Here is a 20,355-nt window from a genome sequence, read left to right as displayed (position 1 = left end):
TGCTTGAATTTCCAGCATCTGCAGAATTCCTCGTGTTTGCATTTATAATTTTCTAACTTTTGCTTTACTCTATTCTTTTTTTAAAAAAGTGACATTTTGCAATTTTTCCAGTTCTCTGGAACTATTCCTGACTTGAGTGGTTCTTAGGTGATCATTACTAAAGTTTTGACAATCTCTTCAGCTATTTCTTCCAGAACCCGAGGTTGTAGTCCATCTGGTCAGGTGACTTATCCACCTTCAGACCTTTCAGCTTCTCAAGCACCACCACCTCATTAATAATGACTACACTCATCTTTGCCCCCTGACCCTCAAATTTCTGGCATGTTGGTGGTGTTTTCCACAGCGAAGACTGATGCAAAATACTTAATTCAGTTTCTCTGATGTTTCTTTGTTCCCTATTACTACTTCTTTTGTGTTCTTTTCCAGTGGTTTAATGTCAACCCTTGCCTCTCATTTACTCTATATTTTGGGGAAAAAAATGGTATCCTCTTTTACATTATTGGTTAACTGACCTCCATATTTTATCTTTTTCCCCACAATTGCATTTTTAGTTGCCTTCTCTTGCTTTATAAAAGCTTCCCAATCCTTTAGCTTCATGCTAATTTTTGCAATATTATATGCCCTTTCTTATGCTTCTATGCTGTTTTTGGCTTCCCTTATCAACCACTGTTGCTTCATCCTCCTTTATGGTAAAATTATCATGCATCTTTTAAATTTTTCCAGACACTCCTGCCTTTGCTGCTCCCTGCTAGGGTCCCCTTCCATTCAGCTTTGGCCAGCTCTTCTCTCAAGCCTCTATTGTTACCATTACTCAACTGTAAGATCGATGCTTCTAATTTCAGCCTCTCCCTCGCAAACTTCAAGGTGAATTCTGTCATGTTATATTCACGATCTCTTAAGGATTTCTTATCCTTAAGCTCCCTAATCAAATCAAGTTCATTGTGCAACACCAAATCGAAGATCCCTTTTCCCTACTTCTGCAAGCTGCTCTGAAAAGCCTTTTATAAATTCTTTCTTTTGGTATCAAATGCGAACCTGATTTTTCCCAGTCTACCTGCATAATGAAGTCCCCATGATCTCCATTGGATTGCCTTTCTTGCATGCTTTTTCTGTCTCCTGTTGTGATTTGTACCCCACATTTAGAGGTCTGTATATAGCTCCCATCAGAGACTTTTTACCTTTGTAGTTTCTTACTCTACCCACAAGGCTGCTATGTCTACTGATCTTGTGTCATTTCTTGTTAAGGGTTTGATTTAATTTTTTACTACCTAACACTCTGTCCACCTGCCTGTCTTTTCTTTTTAATGGGATGTGTATCCTTGAGCATCCATTATTATATCTGTCTTTGTATGTTATATCTGCATGTGTATATTATTTCCATATCTTGGGTAAGATGTTGAGTCATTCTAGATCTTGTCAAACATAATATAAAAATTTACTCATTTGCAGTGTTAAAGGGTACCCAAAACTATCATTTGTGATCTTTAAAATTACTGATAAGGATTTCTTTTGGATTGTATTCAGCTACTGTGTTACAGAATTGCTTGCGCAAAAAAGGCACTTTTTGCTAAAGACCAAAAGATCTCAGTCCTTGCATGGAAATATAATCTCAAAAATGTTCTCCATTAAATTTGACATTTTGCCACTTAGGAAATGTGGTACATGGTACTTGCAAAGGCATCGATTAGCCCGTCCTTTTGCTATGCAATTGTTTCCCGTTTCAGTTCTTCATGCATGCTGACCTGGCAGATTATTTGCTGAAAAGTTGTCTTAATTAGGTGAACCAAAAGTGCAGCTCTTTGTACTGTGCATTGTACACTTGTGTAGACATTGATCCTGTTTGGACTTAGCGTCCAGGCAATCAAGTAATAAGACTCTACTCCCTTTATAGCCTAGCAATTAGTCTTAATTTCCAAAGCCAGTCAGTTTCTATATACCCTCAGAAAACACTGAGAATTATTATTTATGGGAGTAACTGGTGGATATTTGTTATGGGTGATTTTAACCATTCAATGAGAGTTGTTTTGGCTCAGGAGCTGAGCATCTTTATTCTGCAAACAGAATCTAATACAACCAAGATTGTGTTTTTTTTTCCCAAGGTAACTCCATATTCATGTTCCAATAGACAAATGTTGGAATTGGAGATCATTATAGTTATTGCAGAGGTGATTAAATGGGAATTTTATTCACTAAGGTAAAGATAAAATGAAAATAGTATCTTGCCTATTAGTACAGTCTATCCTATTCTTGTGCTCTTGCAGTTACTCCACCTGAATTTTTCAACACTGATTTGTTTGTATTGGAGAAAATGAATTCTGCCAGGCACTGCAAGTTCCCATTTGACATTGAGCCTCTTCATATTGTGCCCTTTTGGCCCTGTGAAGCTAGCAATAATGGTGATTTATTGCCAGGCACCTTAAAAACATTTATTTAAGTATGACTGGTGTGTTATCCTATTTTTTTAAAAATGTGAGGATAAACTTCAGAATTTAGAAGACCTTTGTCTTTTTCTATCAAAGCATATAAGATGAGAGTTTATGAAGCAATTGTCAAATTTGGGAAAAGACTGGATTGAACACATCATCCATTTACAATCTAGCATTATTGCTGAAGTTGCTTCCATTGACATTTAAAGGGTTCGTAATGTTTTCAACAAATTACCTGTGAATGTTTGAAGTAAAAACTTACTGTGGTAGATGCTTGGCCAACCTCCAATAATTTGGAGCTGTTTAATTTTAACATCAACTCTGTATTTGTGCTACAGAAATAGTATAGATAGATTTAATTTTGCTACTCCATTCAACCTCCAGTCATGTGCAATTTCTCCCTTACACCATCACCCCTGAATTTAACAACCAGAAGATCACATATCAGTTTGAACTTTTCTGTATGTGTATTCACCTGGTCAATATGTTTTGTGTTGAAATCCAATAGAAAAGTCTATTTTATGTTGCAAATTATTCTAATCATGCCTTTTTTTTCATATAGGTATGTCCAAAGTCTCTTGGATATTCTTGAGTTTTATAATCGGAATCCTGATGATCACAGTGTTTTATCAAGGTGGGTTTTTATTTAAATAATACTTTAAGTTGTGTTTATAGTTGTTGCTTATTGTTTTTCATCAAAATATTCAGCTAGTCACCCTTTTCTAGATATGAGGTTTATTGGGGCTTTGTTTTTTTTAAAGCTTTGGATGTGTGTGGACTTGGATTGTGAAATTAAAAGCTGTAATTGTTGGCTCTTTGGCTGGAGATAACATTCTTAAATATTGTATGTAAAAATGTGAATAACAGGTTAAGTTTGTACTAGTTTTATTGCATAGTATTGAAACATAATGTAATAACATTCAAAATTCCCCAACATGGATGTGAGTTGTTAATTGTAGGAATCCAATTTGGACCATTTTCATCACTAGGATAATTTACTGCGGTATATTGCCACTGATTCATTCTTTCTGAATTTCAGCATCAAAATTATTGCATATGTGATTTGGAAATAAAATACTGCCAAAATTTTGGGCAAATATCTAGGTACATCATAGTAACTAGTTTTATTTTTCTACTAAAGCTGGCTTCCAAAGAATTCCTGCATATACTGTAATAAGGTCTGATTTGATGTAAAAGAACAGTGTTTGAGGGTGTGGTTTTTACATTATATGTATGTTCTCAGTTTCACAGGTACATTAATTACAATCAGGAATAGGCACAATGAAGTTGTTCCAACTATGGCCCAAGGTGTGATTGAATACAAAGAATCATTTTATGAAGACAGTGTCACCAGTCAGAATATACAGTACTTTCTAGATCGATTTTACATGAGCCGGATTTCTATTCGAATGCTCATCAATCAACATAGTAAGTGTTATCAATTTCAAGAGGTCCATGCTTTATAGAGCTACTTCATAAAGCATTGATTTGTAGTAGTACTAAACAGTGAAATGTGTTGGGCATCTGTAAATTTATCTTGTTTTGACATATTCATGTGTTTTAACTGAACCTGTTTGTGTCAGATAAATATGTACTTCCTTTCCTTCAGCATTAATTTTTGGTGGCACAACAAATCCAGCACACCCAAAGCATATAGGCAGTATTGATCCTGACTGTGAAGTTGTTGCTGTTGTTAGGGGTAAGTGATTTTGTTTTTCCTTAATTAGGGAATTTCCTTTAACTTTTTTTTTAAAAGAGTTATGAGTGTCCATGTTGAATGAAAGTCCACAAATGGAATTCCTATTTTTCTGAGTATTTAAATTTCTGTCGATTTCAATAGATTCTTTTATGTCCCTTTCATAATATTACTAAGCTCTTTCTAGAGTGTAATATGGAAATGTGATAACTTGCTCATGTAAACTTCCGTGGACAGACAGTGACGTTAACTTAGGGATTATCTCATTTCGAAATAGCCAGTGAAGAGAAACATTGCCAAAACATCAGTGATTATTCTCCTAATCAACATCAAAATGGTTTCTTATTGTATGATGATGGTATCAACTAATATCTTGATGACCAGCCTTTGGTGTCAGGTTAAAGCAGCTGATACGATAAAGTGAATGTGGGCCATGTACCTTTCAGTAGGTCAGTGGTTACAATCCTTGATTATGTATCCTATTTATTGAAATTTGTTGCTGTATTTGCATACTAGAATTTGATTTGGGTTTCCATTGGTTAAAGGTGCTAGCGCATTTCCTATCTGGTTTGTATCTATTTTAAGGCTAACAGTATTATAAGAAGATCTATCTAGCCCAGATACAGATTCTGTAGTATTGGTGATAACATTGTTGCTGTGGTGCAACTTTCACTGTACCTCACTTTCAAAGAATATGTTTGTTGGAATCTTGCCCTTGGTAATTTTCTTCCCTTCCAATTGCAGTGGATCAGCTATGATAGTGATTAGTAACGTAGTCAATGAAGGCTTCTCTTACACTGATATGTAACTAAATTCATTATTTTGGAATCTGCAACTGTCAGTATTAGAATTTTAGATAATAGTACAGGTTTCCCCCGCCATCCGAAGGTAGAGCGTTCCTATGAAACGGTTCGTAAGCCGAAATGTCGTAAAGCGAAGAAGCAGTTACCATTTATTTATATGGGAAAAATTTGTGAGCATTCGCAGACCCAAAAATAACCTACCAAATCATGCCAATTAACACATAAAACCTAAAATAACAGTAACATATAGTAAAAGCAGGAATGATATGATAAATATACAGCCTATATTAAGTAGAAATACTTCTCCGCAATCATTACTGAACTGTTCTCCGTAGCGAAAATCTCGCGCAAGTGCCGTCGGCAGAAAATCTCACGCAAGCGTTGTTGGCAAAAACACGGCGCAAGCAATCTTCAGTAACCTTTAAGCTATGAAGCTGCCAAATCATACCAAATAACACGTAAAAATACACAGCCTATATAAAGTAGAAATAATGTGTGTACAGTGTAGTATCACTTACCGGAATTGGTTCAGCGCCGAGCACACTGATGATGGTGTGTTAGACTGAGCTGTCACAGGTTGGGTGGTGCAGTGACCCCACCCTCCAGGCTGCCAACAGATACCGAACTGCGAAGCATGCAGGGGTCCAACGGTAGCCGGCAGGCATCCAGTACATCTTTAAGAAAAAAGCCGAAATAAACATGCTAATTAATTACGTGTCAGGCGGCACCTAATTAATTAGCATGTTTATTTCGGCTTTTTTCTTAAAGATGTGCTGTGTGCCTCCTGGCTACCGCTGCATTCTCCGTGAATCGCGGGGTGGGGGGACACTGGGGTGTCATCTCATCGTCTGTTTCCATTAGAGCAGGCAGCTCATCTTCTCCTATGACTGCCCGCCTCAATGTCGAAGGTCAAGGTTCGTCATCTGCTGTGGTTGATGCGGAAGGCTTGCTTGACTGCTGAGCCTCGCGCATTTTTCTATCATACAGTTCTTTATAAGGAAGGACTCAAACCATCCTGCAAATATCCCCTAAACCTACGTACCCTTTCAAAATTAAAGTCGTACTTTATCATTGCAGCGAAAATCTCACGCAGTCACTTTCGGTCCGTTCGCTACTGCATTCAGTTTCGATTGTTATCCTTTCCTCTTCCAATTGCATCAGCTCTTATCTATCAGTTCTTGGTCATGGGATGCCAAAACCTCTTCAAAATCATGTTTGTCAGCTTCCACAAGCCAAACTCACTTAGTCCTTACTTCGTTCACCACGATCAAAACGCTTAATTATGTCTAGTTTTACGCTAAGTGTAACACCCTTACGAGCTCTTTTAGGCTTTTCCAATACCTTAGAACTCATCTTGCAAATGCACGTGTTTAAGCAATGCCGGCGAGAATGCAGTTCCGAATCCGGGGAGAGCGGCTGCTCGGGGCGTGCGGCGCGCTGCCTTTTATCACGCGCTGATTTTTTTCGCGCATTGATTTTTTTTCGTAACAGTGAAGGCAGCTTCTGAAAGCGAAAACAAGGTACTAATGTAAGTCTTTCGTAACAGTGAAGTTTCATAAAGCGAACGTTCGAAAAGCAGGGGACACCTGTACTTTTGTTAATATTTGTCCTTCAGCAAGCTAAATCTGTAGGCATTATAATTCAGAAAAATGAAAGATGATCTAATTGAAACAATTCTGAGGGATCTTGACAGACTAAGTGTGAAGAGGATGTTTATAATCATAAAGAAGCTCGATCTTGTAGGCATAGCTTCAGAATAGGAGGTTGCTTATTTAAGTTAAGGAGGAACTTCTCTCCATTTGTTACAAATCCTTTAATTCCTAGAGTCCATGAAGGCTAGCTCATTGAATATGTTTATAGCGAGGATAGATCAACTTTGAGTCTGTGGGTAAGTTAGGAGAAACAAGTCGGAAAGTGGACCTGGGACGAAGATCAGATCTGCCATGATTCTGTGGCTTGTGAAGCCACAGAACTTGCTCTTACAATTTTTATGTTCTTAGCATAAATTTGGCTGCCCATACTAAACTATCCTTTAAAATAACCAAAGTAGGTTTGTAAATGTCACAGTCAGTCAGTCAGCGGGTGCCGTCCCGAATCCGGGGTTGGCGGCTATGCACCTCCATCTTGTTTGATCTTGCGACAGCACCGAGTACAGCCTCTACTCCAGTTCTCGCTCACCGCCCGCCGCCGCTTCTTCGAGCTCAGCCCTTCCTTAGGCGGAGGCCTTGGGCAGGTCCAGGCACACGGTGCAGCGCCCAAGTTCATCATGTCTCTTCTAACTATGTGCACAGCATACGATTCGTAGATACGTGGTGAGGCTTTAATCTCTTCCATGGAAGATGGCCGTTGGCTCACAAGGAGCTCATCCGCTTTGTCAGGTCTTGTTTTTTTTAGTCCTGCTGGGTGTCCTCACACCCTCCTCACCAGACTAAGTCCAGTGGGGGAGCCGGCCAAGTCGCTGACCACTGGACCACAGCCCCTGCCAAGTCTCTCCGAGCGCCTGACATTCATGACATGCAAACATTCAAAATACAGTTGTACTGTATTTGGTGTATAAACATTTTTTTATGCTAGCTACATCACCATGTTATGTGTTTAGAGTACAAAACATATAATTTGCAAATAGTTGTTACTGAGTCAGATAATAAATTAGTAATAATAATAACTTAGTTAACATTGAGTTAAATCTCCAATTCTGCCCCCCCCCCCAATTTGACTAACAAATATAATCAAAACAGAAGTGTCTTTTTTTTAATTGCCCACTAAATTGGTCAGTGCCTAAAATAGCAATCCTTCTAGTGGAAACTTTTTAAAAACAACTGGAGGAATTCTTTGAGCTGATTCTCTGGACAATGTCAAAGGATTCTACATTATTTTGGCCACTGGCAACCCTTCTCATAAACTGTGAAGAAACTTTGGCAATCAGCTAAGTCATGCTTCTGGACTTGGAATGGTGAAAGTGTTTCATAGTATGAAGCCTTTTGGATGTTTCTGAGGTGTGACTTCTTAAGAATTCAAAATGATTTAATAAACTTTAATGATATTTTAGGCTTTTCCTTATTTTTTTCCTGTGAAGCTTTTGTAGATGTTCCTTTATATTTAAATCTAAAGGAGAATATCCTTTGTGTTTCAGATCTGTTATGGTGTTTTCATTCTAGTAATTACCACAAGTTTCTAATTTTAAGCTAAACTATGGCAAGAGACTTTCATTGCACACGGCCTAGCAACAAATCACTAACAACAGCTTTCAGATTTGTGTTTAAACACTGCATGGATGTTGTTATCAATTAAATTAGGTATATAATAGCAACATGTAGATTTATGCAAAAATAATTTTGCAGTTGCCATGCAAAATCCAGGCTAGTTTAATGTTTTTCAGAAATTTGTATTGCAGTTAGTACCAAGTTTTTCTAAAACAAATTCTTCATTTAGTATAACAAAAGTGATCACAGCAATTATTCAAATGTTTAAAAATTATTTTCTTTTCTCTTTCTGTTCCATTGTACATTTATTAATATCTGATCCTTCACCTGTGCTAATATTATCAGTTAGTAAAAGCCACATAGATATGGATTTTGTTGATTCAATCGACGTGCTTTCAGCTGGTATGCATTTCTTCTTGATGTTGCTTGTTCTCTTGTCTCTGGGCATGGAGTCAAAAGAGCATTCTAATGTTATTCATCTGTGATGGAATTCCATTCTGTGATTTGCCACCAAGTATAATCCACGTCCATATAACTGAACTGTAGAAACTCTGCAACCAGTGAATGTTTGTGTTAAAATAATTGTCATGACGTTAAAGCTGGTTAATGTTGGCTTGTCTATTCATAGATGCCTATGAAACTGCCAAACTGCTTTGTGACCAATATTATATGGACTCCCCAACCCTGGAAGTGGACCAATACAATGGTAAGGCACCTTGAGTTATTTGACATCATTTATTGATGTTGTGGCATGTTTTTTTTTTAACATAACTGTTTGTTTAAAAGAAAATATTTGCTTAAAACTTCGAAATCTGATGCGGTATCTCAACTTTGTATAGGTACAGAGTTATCCAATTTATACTTAACCATTTTTTGTCATCCCTGTTTGTAGTTGATGCAAAGCAATTGTTTATGTTTGTGATGCATGATTGACTTTCTTAGAAAGAAAATTTATAAATGGTATGCATTATTCCAGCTGTGAGTAGTTCAGGACCAGTCCACATTGTTTATGTGCCATCACATCTCTACCATATGCTGTTTGAACTTTTCAAGGTAAGAAACAAGCTATTGCATGAATAATTGCAGTTATTATTACCAAGATTTTATGTCTGATTATCTTTGTGTAGTTTTAGCTTTTTTATGGAAAAAAGCTGAGCACTAAATTTCGGTGGAAGTAGTGAACAGATGGGGTGCATCTCAGATAGCCTCCGACAACCAAGTCCAACTCCCAGCCTTCACTTGTGGCTTAGCTTCTAAGCCCGGCGGAACAGTTTCTACTGACAGGAGAAAAGGCAAAGGCGGGTGACTTAAAACCAATCACTGCGGGCAGATGGAGCTCGTCATCCGTAGTTGGCAACTCATCCGGGGAAAGGAAGACTTTGACCTCAAACCTCCGCTGCCTTGTGGCTACATCCACTCATGGAGAAGGCTTCGGGGGTAAACCCCGAGGGGAAAAATCTGGAGTTGGAGTTCCTAAGGTAGTCCTACAATGAGTTCAATGCTGGCTGGCAACTCCCGCAATGCCGCTGGTGCCAAACTGTTTGGTTTCTGCCATTCCTTTGGGTTCATCAGTTGCTTGGAGAGGGGGAGCTTGCTCTCCATGTTGTACTGCCCAGGCCTGCATACCTAAACAGCTAGGACGCATTATCCATGGTCATCTCTGACTGTCAGAGGCCTCAGATAGTGAACATTATGCACTGAGTACAAAATATATTTGTTTCCTTTATCAGGTATCTTAAGTTAAGATTGCAACCTTGTTGCCAATTTAATCCAACTTGTTTCATCCACTCTGATTCAAAGATAAGGAACAATAATAATTTGACATTAAATAACTGAGTAACTTTTATTGCTGAGACTCTGTGATAACACATGGCACCTCGCAAAGTGGTTTGCTTTCCCTAGTCTTCATTCCTATTGCAAAATACTCCATTCTAGAGTATGCAAAGCAGTTTGTGGTATAATAGCTTGGAAGCTTAGAAACTTAATTAAGTCCCTTTCAGTGAAATTTGAACAGCAATAGGTAAGCAACAGCTAAGTAATGTGAAACTGACTAAGCAGCAGCAGAAGCCAAGTACTGGATTGCGAACAAACTTTCATTGATTTTGAATCTAGTGATTAATAAGTTAAAGATGATAGCAATCATGTAGAAATGAAATTTAACTCTCTAAAGAATGCCTTGGCAGAGTCAGCAAAGTCAGTGATTCCTCAAAGAGAAAAAAGCACAAAGAATAAACGGATGACAGATGAAATCAAAAATCTAATGGAAGAAAGCAAATCCTATAGCATACAAGTCCTTAGATAAAAAAAGTTAAAAGCTTATGTCAAAAATCCAAAGAAGAATGGTTAAACCAGAAATGTGAGCAAATAGAAAGAATCCCTATTACTGATCCAAAAGGGTTACGTCAACAAATCAAGAATATGATTGGTAAAAAGCTCCTCTGTTCTTCAGGTGGATGTTTGAAAGCAAAGGATGGTACCATTATCATGGAAAAAGATGAGATTATGAACAGATGGACTGAGTATATTCAGGAATTGTTTGAAGACGATCGAGGTGCAAAACCAGAAAATAAGAAAAACATTGAAGGTCCAAGTATTTTAAAATCTAAAGTTCGCAATGCAATAAATAAGATAAAGAAAGGAAAGGCAGCAGGTCCTGATGAATTAGTAATAGAACAAATTATCGCCCTTGAAGATTATGGAATTGAAAAACTTACTGATTTAATCAATGACATTTATGAGACTGGAATAATACCAGAAGAGATGAAAAAATCAGTATTTATCACTCATCCTAAGAAACCTGCAGCAATAGAATGTGAATTACATAGGACCATAAGTTTAATGAGCCAGATCACCAAGATACTTCTAAGAATTTTGATGACAAGAGCTAAAGGTAAAATACAAGCTGAAATAGGTAAAGAACAATGTGGTTTTGTGAAAGACAAAGGTACAAGAAACGCAATATTGATGTTAAGGATACTATCAGAACGAGCTATTCAAGTGCAAAAAGATTTGTTTGTTTTATCGACTACACAAAAGCATTTGATAAAGTGAAGCACAATAAGTTATTTGAAATATTACAGAAAACTCTAGATCGAGATTTGAAAGACCTCTGCCTAATCAGAAATCTGTACTGGGAACAGACTGCCGCTGTAAGAATAGATGGAGAAGTGAGTCAGTTTACGAAAATCAAGAGAGACGTTAGACGAGGGTATGTTTTCTCTCCTAATTTATTTAACGTGTACAGTGAAACAATATCACAAAAAATGAGAGGCATCTTGGGAATCAAAGTTGGTGGTGAAAACATTAATAATTTCAGATATGCAGATGACACTGTGTTAATTGCAAGTACGGAGGAAGAACTACAAAACTTAATTGATATAGTTGTTGAAGAAAGTGCAAAAATGGGTCTATCTATCAATTGCAAAAAGACAGAATGTATGATGATATCCAAAAAGAAGGAGAATCCTATCTGTAGGCTGAGAATAAATGGAGAAGACTTAAAACAAGTACAGAACTTTTGCTACTTAGGAAGCTGGGTGACATCATTTTCATTTTTAAATCTTTTTTATTAATTATTATTGAAGATCAACAAAAAAATACATTAAAGTAGTCAAGTCAACATGTCAATATGTACAATGAGGAATTAAATTACCAAATAACTGATTAACAAAACTAAACAATATATCAATAATAAGAAGAAAAAATAAAGTGTTAAAACTATTTTGTTTTGGGGAAAAAAGAACCCCTACTAACTAAAACAAACAAACAACCCTGCTAACAAAAAAAATGAAAAAAAACACCCATTGGGAGCACAACCTCAGAGCTATACGCCATACAAGCTTCCATAAAAGACAAACATCAATCCGCCAACTCAAATCATTTAAACAAGAATCAGAAGGAAAACATCTTAATTAACTCAAATCAGATGATAGTAGCGGGCAAAAGAACCCCACCTTTTCTCAAAGTTAAATCGAGGATCAAAAGTTCGACTTCTGATTTTCTCCAGACTAAGACATAGCATCACCTGAGAGAACCATTGTATCAAAGTGGGAGCAGAGGCATCTTTCCATTTCAATAAAATAACCCCTATGGCCAATAATGTAACAAATGCAATTACATGTTGGTCTGATATAGAAATACCATGAATATATTGAGGGATTATACTGAACAAAACTCAATTTATTAGGTTGTAAATTAATTTTTAAAGCTTTAGAAATTGTAGAGAAAATAGATTTCCAAAACTGTTTTAATACAGAACACGACCAAAACAAGTGCAGAACTTTTGCTACTTAGGAAGCTGGGTGACATCAGATGGCAGGTGTGACTTGGATGTCAAAAGAAGAATAGAAGACACCTTTACGAGAATGAAGAGTATACTGACCAATACTAAACTAGGCATGACAACCTGCCTCAGAGTACTGAAATGTGATGTTATTCTAGTTATGTTATATGACACAGAATGTTGGACAATTTCTAGTAACATGAGGAAATGAATTGAAGCAGCAGAGATGTGGTTTTTGAGGAGGATGCAAAGAATATCATGGACGAAACGAATATCTAACGAGGATGTCATAAACAGAGCAAACACAAAAAGAGAAATAATATATGAGATCATGAAAAGGCAACGTAACTTCATTGGACATGTGATTAGGAAAGAGGAGTTAGGATGCACGGTAATTATGGGAAAAATTGAAAGGAAGAAAGCAAGAGGAAGACAAAGACAAATGATGATGGAGACTGCAGCCAGAGAACTGGAAATGATACCAATGAATTCATCCACTTGACCCGAAACAGGAGTGTGTGGGCCATGGCAGTCAAAGCTCAAACTGGGCATGGCACCTGATGATGATGATGATTAATAAGTGGCAATTAAATACTGCACTCTATTATGATGCAACTTTCACTTGCAAGTCAACATAACTGGATTTGAGTTACAATTACATTGTTATTACTGCAGTGGTAGTTGAGTTGTTCATCAAATATTTTTTATACGAATATTAATCCTGCATGGACAATAGTGAATAATCCATTAGTTCTCTTAAGAACCAGTCTTTCTACCTGTGCAATATTGTTAATATGTATTTTACATTTAGTAAATTTATGAAATGGATTTAAAAAGATATTCTTAGTTCACCTGTGGTTCATTTTGTATTGGTCAATACATTTTTAATATTAATTGATTGGCATTGCCTTGGTGACTGCTACACCTATTTAGCAAATAAATTCAGTAATGTTTTTGTTTCTATTCAAGAACGCCATGAGAGCTACTGTGGAAAATTATGAATCCAGTCCTCATCTTCCACCTATTAAAGTAAGAGTTGCATTGGGTGGAGAAGATGTTACAATTAAGGTGAAAGTATTTAGTGTTTTTTTTAACTTGATTTGTTTTATATGAGACGAAGTATTCAAATGTGTTATTTAACCTTCTACTTCTAAACCACATGCTAAGTGTTTCTTTTAAAAAAACAAAGCTGCACTCTTCCACTTCTGAAACTTCATGGATAAGGAATTTTGATCATATATTAGGGTTCTGCAAGATTAAACAGAACACCTAATTTTCTTTTTATCATTTTTTTTGTTATATAGATGAGTGATAAAGGTGGAGGCGTCCCCTTGAGCAAGATAGACCGGTTGTTCAGTTACATGTATAGCACAGCTCCGAAACCACACTTGGGAAGTTCTGGAGGTGCACCACTGGTATGCATCTAATTACACATTGCCTTACTTAGATAAGGAGGTAAACTACTGTACATACAGATTTATTTCACCACTGACTGAATCCTCTCACTTATAAGTATGGTCTCCTTAAGCAATATTTTTTATGTATTTAGGCTGGTTTTGGGTATGGGCTGCCTATTTCAAGACTTTATGCCAAGTACTTTCAAGGGGACCTTCAGCTCTATTCAATGGAGGGTTTTGGGACAGATGCAGTCATTTACCTAAAGGTAAGCATTGCTTTTCATGGAATAATTGAATAATTTCATCCACTACTTCTGAACAAAGTATAGCAAAACATTGTAAAATTGGGGTTGACAGTCAATTATTGTGGTTAAAACCAGATAGGGTCAGAAAATACTTTGATTAATATAACATATTTGTAAGGCTCTGGGTTCTCCAAAGTAATTTATTAGATGTATATCACATTATCCCACAAAAAGTAATGGAATGCTCAAATTATCTATCATCTATTTTCATAATGTTGGTAATTACTATCATTGATTACTATCTTGCAATTATCTTTTTTTCCATTACATGTGGTTCTATGGGATGTCTTGCACCTAGGTAAGAGAGTAGTTTAGGTTCTGTAAGATAGAAGTTCCAGCAGTCCAGTAGTTCATAAATATTATACTGAGCTGTTAGTCTGGGTTATGTTTTTTGCCCCTCTGGAGTGGGGTTTCAAACTGCAGCCTCTGGCTTTTAATGCAAGTGCTATATCTAAATCAAAGTGGGACTGAATTGAAGGATGTATAATAAACTGCTATGTATTCAGCATTCAAATACTTCACAGAAATACCATATAATTATATCTTAAATATGTAAAACTAAATTTTTTATCAATAGGGCTGTGATCATGATGACAAACCTGCAAAATACTAATATGTTAATTGCATGTTTTTGACAGGAGGAAAAATAAGATGTATTTTCAGGGGACATGGGTCACTTCCAGAACTGTAGTAACACCTTCTGTAGTGATGAAAGAACAAACTTTTTTTTTGTGGGGGGAGCCAAACCAGCTTTTTGGAACTAAAAAGGATGGCACAAATATAAAATCAGAAAAATGGAGGCAACTATTTTAAAGTGTTGGAGAGAAGCAGCATGCCAAACAAGAAATTTCAGATGATAACAGCATAAAGAATGTTAAGAAGGTGAAAAGAAGAAGAAATCATCAAATCAAGAGTGGGGGGAGGGTGTGGGAGTGGTCACATGCAAACTGGGACATAATACTGATTCAAGTCGGGTCAAATGAGCATCGCCTAGAGGGCTGCACAGGAAAATGGTATACAAAGGCAACCAAGTTAATTACAGAAATTGGGAAATCTTTGTGCAGTAGTTAAGGATGGTATTCAGTTTAAGAATACCATCATGGAAATCGGGATGTGACAGCCCGATGCATGCGCACGGCCAGCCTCAGCAGCGACACCTACCGGAGCAAAAGGGCAGGGCAGCTCTATTTCGAGGGGTCACATTCTGCTTATCACCATCAGCATGTGCAGGATTGGGACAGATCTAACTGCCACCCATCAATAAGAGGTAATTACATCTTATTGTAATGACATACTTCAAGACACCCACTTTGCTGCAGTCAAAGGACAGCGGTGACTATATCACGTCCATTTAGGAGAGCGCCAACCACATCATCAAGAATAATCAGCATCCTTTGGTGTTACCGCTTCGTATCTTCTATCCAGCATTAAGGTAAAAATAAATGGTCAGTCTAATTATGCCGTGTGGAAAGGGAAGGGGGACATTATGGTCAAGAGATGACGCCAAACGTTGTCGGGAAATGGCAAGGAGAGGGAGAGAACAAGAATCGCATGAGGCCAGGGCCGCACGACTCCAGGATCAAAGAGTCGGGACAAAAAAAGATGAGAGAAGAAGACGCAGAGGAGGCGAGGCATGCACGTCTCCAGGATCAGAGACAAACAACAAACAGCAGAAGAGATGAAGAGATGGGGAATGAAAGGGCTGCATGTCTCCAGAATGACAATGAGAGGCACAAGGGTGGCGGAGCAACACTCACAACACACTGGAGGAAATCAGCAGGTCGGGCAGCATCTGTGGAAATGATCAGTCAACGTTTCGGGCTGGAACCCTTTGTCAGGACTGTAGAGGGAAGGGGCAGAGGCTCTATAAAGAAGGTGGGGGGAGGGTGGGAAGGAGAAGGCTGGTAGGTTCCAGGTGAAAAACCAGTAAGGGGAAAGATAAAGGGGTGGGGGAGGGGAAGCAGGGAGGGGATAGGCAGGAAAGGTGAAGAAGGAATGGGGGAAAGCACAATGGGTAGTAGAAGGAGGTGGAACCATGAGGGAGGTGATAGGCAGCTGGAGGAGGGGGCAGAGTGAAACAGGGAGGGAGAGGGAATTACCGGAAGTTGGAGAATTCAATGTACATGCCCAGGGGCTGGAGACTACCCAGACGGTATATGAGGTGTTGCTTCTCCAACCTGAGTTTAGCCTCATCCTGGCAGTAGAGGAGGCCATGTGTGGACATATCTGAATGGGAATGTGAAGTGGAGTTGAAGTGGGTGGCAACTGGGAGATCCTGTCTGTGGCTCGACGAAGCGGTCCCCCAGTCTGCGTCAGGTTTCACCGATATAGAGGAGGCCGCACCGGATGCAATAGATGATCCCAACAGACTCACAAGTGAAGTGTTGCCTCACCTGGAAGGACTGTTTGGGGCCCTGAATGGTGGCAAGAGAGGAGGTGTAGGGACAGGTGTAGCACTTGTGCTTACAGGAATAAGTGCTGGGTGGGAGATCCGTGGGGAGGGACGTGTGGACCAGGGAGTTGCGGAGGAAACAAACCCCGCGGAAAGCGGAGAGGGGTGGAGAGGGAAAGATGTGTTTAGTGGTGGGGTCCTGTTGAAGGTGGCGGAAGTTGCGGAGGATAATGTGCTGGATCTGGAGGCTAGTGGGGTGGTAGGTGAGGACAAGGGGAACTCTGTCCCTATTGTGATGACGGGAAGATGGGGTGAGGGCCAAAGTGTGGGAAATGGAGGAGATGCGGGTGAGGGCATCATTGATGATGGCAGAAGGAAAACCATGATCCTTAAAGAAAGAGGACATTTGAGATGTCCTGGATGGCAGATAAGCCAGAAATGATACCATCAAAAGTGTCCTTTGTTAAACGACGAGGAGCTATATTTGCTTTGCTATGCTTCGTTCTTCTTTAATAAACTGAGGTTTACTACTTCAGTTTCCAAAGTAAAGCGATACTAATAGCATTCAGGGAAATTTAATGTTCATTCTGGTCACATCAGACTGCACTACCCTTCTCTCAAAGGGTGCCCTAACGGGTTACCCCGTTGTCTCGTATCTGATAAATATGTGACACAATATTAAAATTTAAAAGTTAATGGAAACAGGTACACTTAAAATATAATTAAAATCAGTTTTTTTTTACTGTATTTTCCTCCTCACAGTGAATTTTTTCCAATTCATTTGATAATGCCTGCATTTCCTTTCCTGAGTTTTATCAATGAAGGTTCATGCTGTCCTGTTGGACTTCATGATCCATCCTATGGCAGGAAGGATATGCCACTGCTTCTGCTTGGGAATTTCCCAGTGATGGACATGAACGGATCTCCCAGCGGTTAAAGTGTGGGAAACATTTCTCCTAGGTACTTCAATAGCATTTGTGACATCTCAGAGGAGCTTAGTTTGAAAAGTTAAAAAAATGACATTTATGATGTGTCTGGAGTTATCTGTTAACATTTTAGAATTTTGGGGATGAAAAACTGATTTTGGGTTCTGTGCTGTTCTTTTTGAATTACATTGGCAATCTTTACACAAGACATTGAACAAACAGAACTTGCTAACAGAAAGAACATAACACACAGCAGAAATAAACCATTTGGCCCCTTCGGTCTGCTCTGCCATTCAATAGGATTAGGGCTCACCTTTTCCTCAGCAGCACCTTCTACACTAAATCTAAATATTGTGAATATCTAAAAATCTGCCCCTCTCTGTCTTGAATATGCTCAGTAACTGAGCTTCCATGGCCTCTTTGTTGTGAATTCCAAAGATTTATAATCCCCTGGGTGTAGAAATTTCAATGTCTTTGAATGTTTGACCACTTAACTAAAGACAATGATCCCTGCTAGTATAGATCACAGTGAAGAAAAACATGAACTCTGTGGATCTGAAATGCCCTGTAAGAATTTGTACTTTTCAATGAGATAATCTCTCATTCTTTTAAATTCAGAATATGAGCCCTGCTTGGTTGGTCTCTCTCCATTCAAAAGAACTACATCCCATGAATCAATAAGGTGAACACTACCTGCACACTACCTGAACACTACCTGCACACTCAGGAAAACTCTTTGGTAGATGGGCTCCATAAAAGAATAACGCTGTATATGTTGTCTTAACAGGGTACGGTAAAATATGTTTTAATTATTGTAAAATTTATATGTAATAGTCCAATTTTTGCTGAACCTGTATATTAAAGTTTAATGATTGTCCAAGGACATCCATGTCCCTCTGCACAGCAATGCCTTTCATTCCCATCACCATTTAAAAATGCTCTGCTTTTCCATTTTCCCAGCAAAGTGGATGACTCGGGTTGGAGGAACAACACCTTATATTCTGTCTGGGTAGCCTCCAACCTGATGGCATGAACATTTGACTTCTCAAACTTCCGCTAATGCCCCACCTCCCCCTCGTACCCCATCCATTATTTATTTATATACACACATTCTTTTTCTCTCTCTCCTTTTTCTCCCTCTGTTCCCCTCACTATACACCTTGCCCATCCTCTGGGCTCCCGCACCCCCCCTTTTCTTTCTCCCTGGGCCTCCTGTCCCATGATCCTCTCATATCCCCTTTGCCAATCACCTGTCCAGCTCTTGGCTCCATCCCTCCCCCTCCTGTCTTCTCCTATCATTTTGGATCTCCCCCTCCCCCTCCCACTTGCAAATCTCTTACTAGCTCTTCTTTCAGTTAGTCCTGACGAAGGGTCTCGGCCCGAAACGTAGACTGTACCCCTTCCTAGAGATGCTGCCTGGCCTGCTGCGTTCACCAGCAACTTTGATGTGTGTTGCCTGAAATTCCAGCATCTGCAGATTTCCTCGTGTTGACGTATCTCTTCACACTTTATCCACCTGTGTGCCCTTACCCATTCTCTTAACTGTCAGTACTCTTCAAAGCTCCTCTGCATCCTTTCTACAGACCAAGGGAATTGTATTGAATTCCTTGTGGTCCATTTGTTTACTTATAACAAAAGTATGGTCAACAAACTATGAAAAGTCTGCATTGATTACTGTATTTCCATAGCAGTTAGGCTGAGTACTGAATTGGCATGTTATTGGTTGAAGCATTTTGACTAATCTGTAATACATTCTTGTTGCTTGCTGGATCTTCTGTTCCAAATGATTAGTATTTTCTCCTTGCAGTCCAATAAACAAGATCCGAAATGTTATGGGGATTTGCTTTTGTAATGTTTTTCACTCTGGTATGTTCTCTATAAGGAGCTAATCTTGCCAGGTCAGATGATTCCAATTCATTCCCCAAGCAGACTAAAAAATGTTTCTCTTCCAATAAAATGTTGTTGGTTGGATCATATTCAACCATAATAGAGAACTAATACTTTTTACAAAATCTGTAGCAATCTAGTGTAGTTAAGATACTGTATGTATTCCATGGAGAAAATTGTCTGTTATATATTGAGAACCCATCTCAGAAGAATATTGAAAATTTAAATCTTTCTGCATATTATTTCTGTTAAATTCTACTCGTATTATATTGAAGGGAAGTAATTGTCATTTCAGTTAGTCTCATTAATGGCATAACAGGGGGCATATAATTTACACATTAATAGGTGGCCAACATCTGTACACTGATCTTTGAGCAATAAATTAAAAGACTGGTCCCATTTTAAAACATCTATACTCAGCAGACTGGGTGCATCCTTGGAGAAAAACAGATTTTCTGTATGGGTCCCATGGCCATTGAAATCAGATATTTTGTTTAAAGGTAATTGATCTGAACTGTTAATTCTTATTTCTCTCTGTAGATGCTGCCTAAACTGATTGTTTTCAGCATTTTCTGCTCTTCATTTCAGACTTGCAACTTCTGAGTATCATTCCTTTGGATTATTAATTAGAGTGATATTTAGCTTGGAATGAAAAAGTTTGGGAAGTCTTAAGGATATGTTGTAGCTGGTCAGTATTTGATAGACTTGACCAAAGTCTTTAACATGAGATTCTGTGGGCAACAAAGATGATTTGTTTAATCTAGCTAGAAATAAGTACAGGTCGACCTTCATTAATCCGCCTACCTGTAACCCAGTTCCTTCGGTAATCTGGCACTGATTTCAAATTTTCCGTGCAACTGTAATTTCAAATTTCCTGGGCCACCGTACCAATCTGCTGCACACTGTTTTGGTTGCGCTAGATCTGTTCACGTATTCATGTGTAAGCACAGGCGATTCCTGCCTGTTTTCCTGCATTTATTAATATCATTTGCGTGAGGCATGGCCCCCAGTGCCCGCCAGTGGTGGGGGAGCCGGCGT

The 20,355-nt window shown here is 38.5% G+C and overlaps 1 protein-coding gene across 3 annotated transcripts in view; it reads left to right on the top strand.

Moving 5' to 3' along the window:
- The window catches only part of LOC134340402 (pyruvate dehydrogenase (acetyl-transferring) kinase isozyme 2, mitochondrial-like), a 39,396-nt gene that overhangs the window by 13,912 nt on the left and 5,129 nt on the right, over positions 1-20,355 (top strand). The window contains exons 3-11 of one of the 3 annotated variants that reach the window (XR_010016545.1): positions 2,989-3,060; positions 3,670-3,854; positions 4,036-4,125; positions 8,757-8,834; positions 9,105-9,181; positions 13,380-13,478; positions 13,715-13,825; positions 13,960-14,073; positions 18,049-18,218. Coding sequence is in view for 2 of the 3 variants with exons in the window: in XM_063037580.1 (XP_062893650.1) it covers positions 2,989-3,060; positions 3,670-3,854; positions 4,036-4,125; positions 8,757-8,834; positions 9,105-9,181; positions 13,380-13,478; positions 13,715-13,825; positions 13,960-14,073; positions 14,751-14,762 (838 nt within the window). In the remaining variant the exon portion in view is untranslated. Of the gene's footprint in view, positions 1-2,988; positions 3,061-3,669; positions 3,855-4,035; positions 4,126-8,756; positions 8,835-9,104; positions 9,182-13,379; positions 13,479-13,714; positions 13,826-13,959; positions 14,074-14,750; positions 15,970-18,048; positions 18,219-20,355 lie in introns of those variants that run through there. The other 2 variants (XM_063037580.1, XM_063037579.1) reach the window with 2 other exon arrangements.

This window comes from Mobula hypostoma, chromosome X1, assembly GCF_963921235.1.
Source record: "Mobula hypostoma chromosome X1, sMobHyp1.1, whole genome shotgun sequence".
NCBI lineage: Eukaryota > Metazoa > Chordata > Chondrichthyes > Myliobatiformes > Myliobatidae > Mobula > Mobula hypostoma.
The sequence above is the reverse complement of the archived record's forward strand: the minus strand, read 5'-3'. Positions and strand labels throughout refer to the sequence as shown.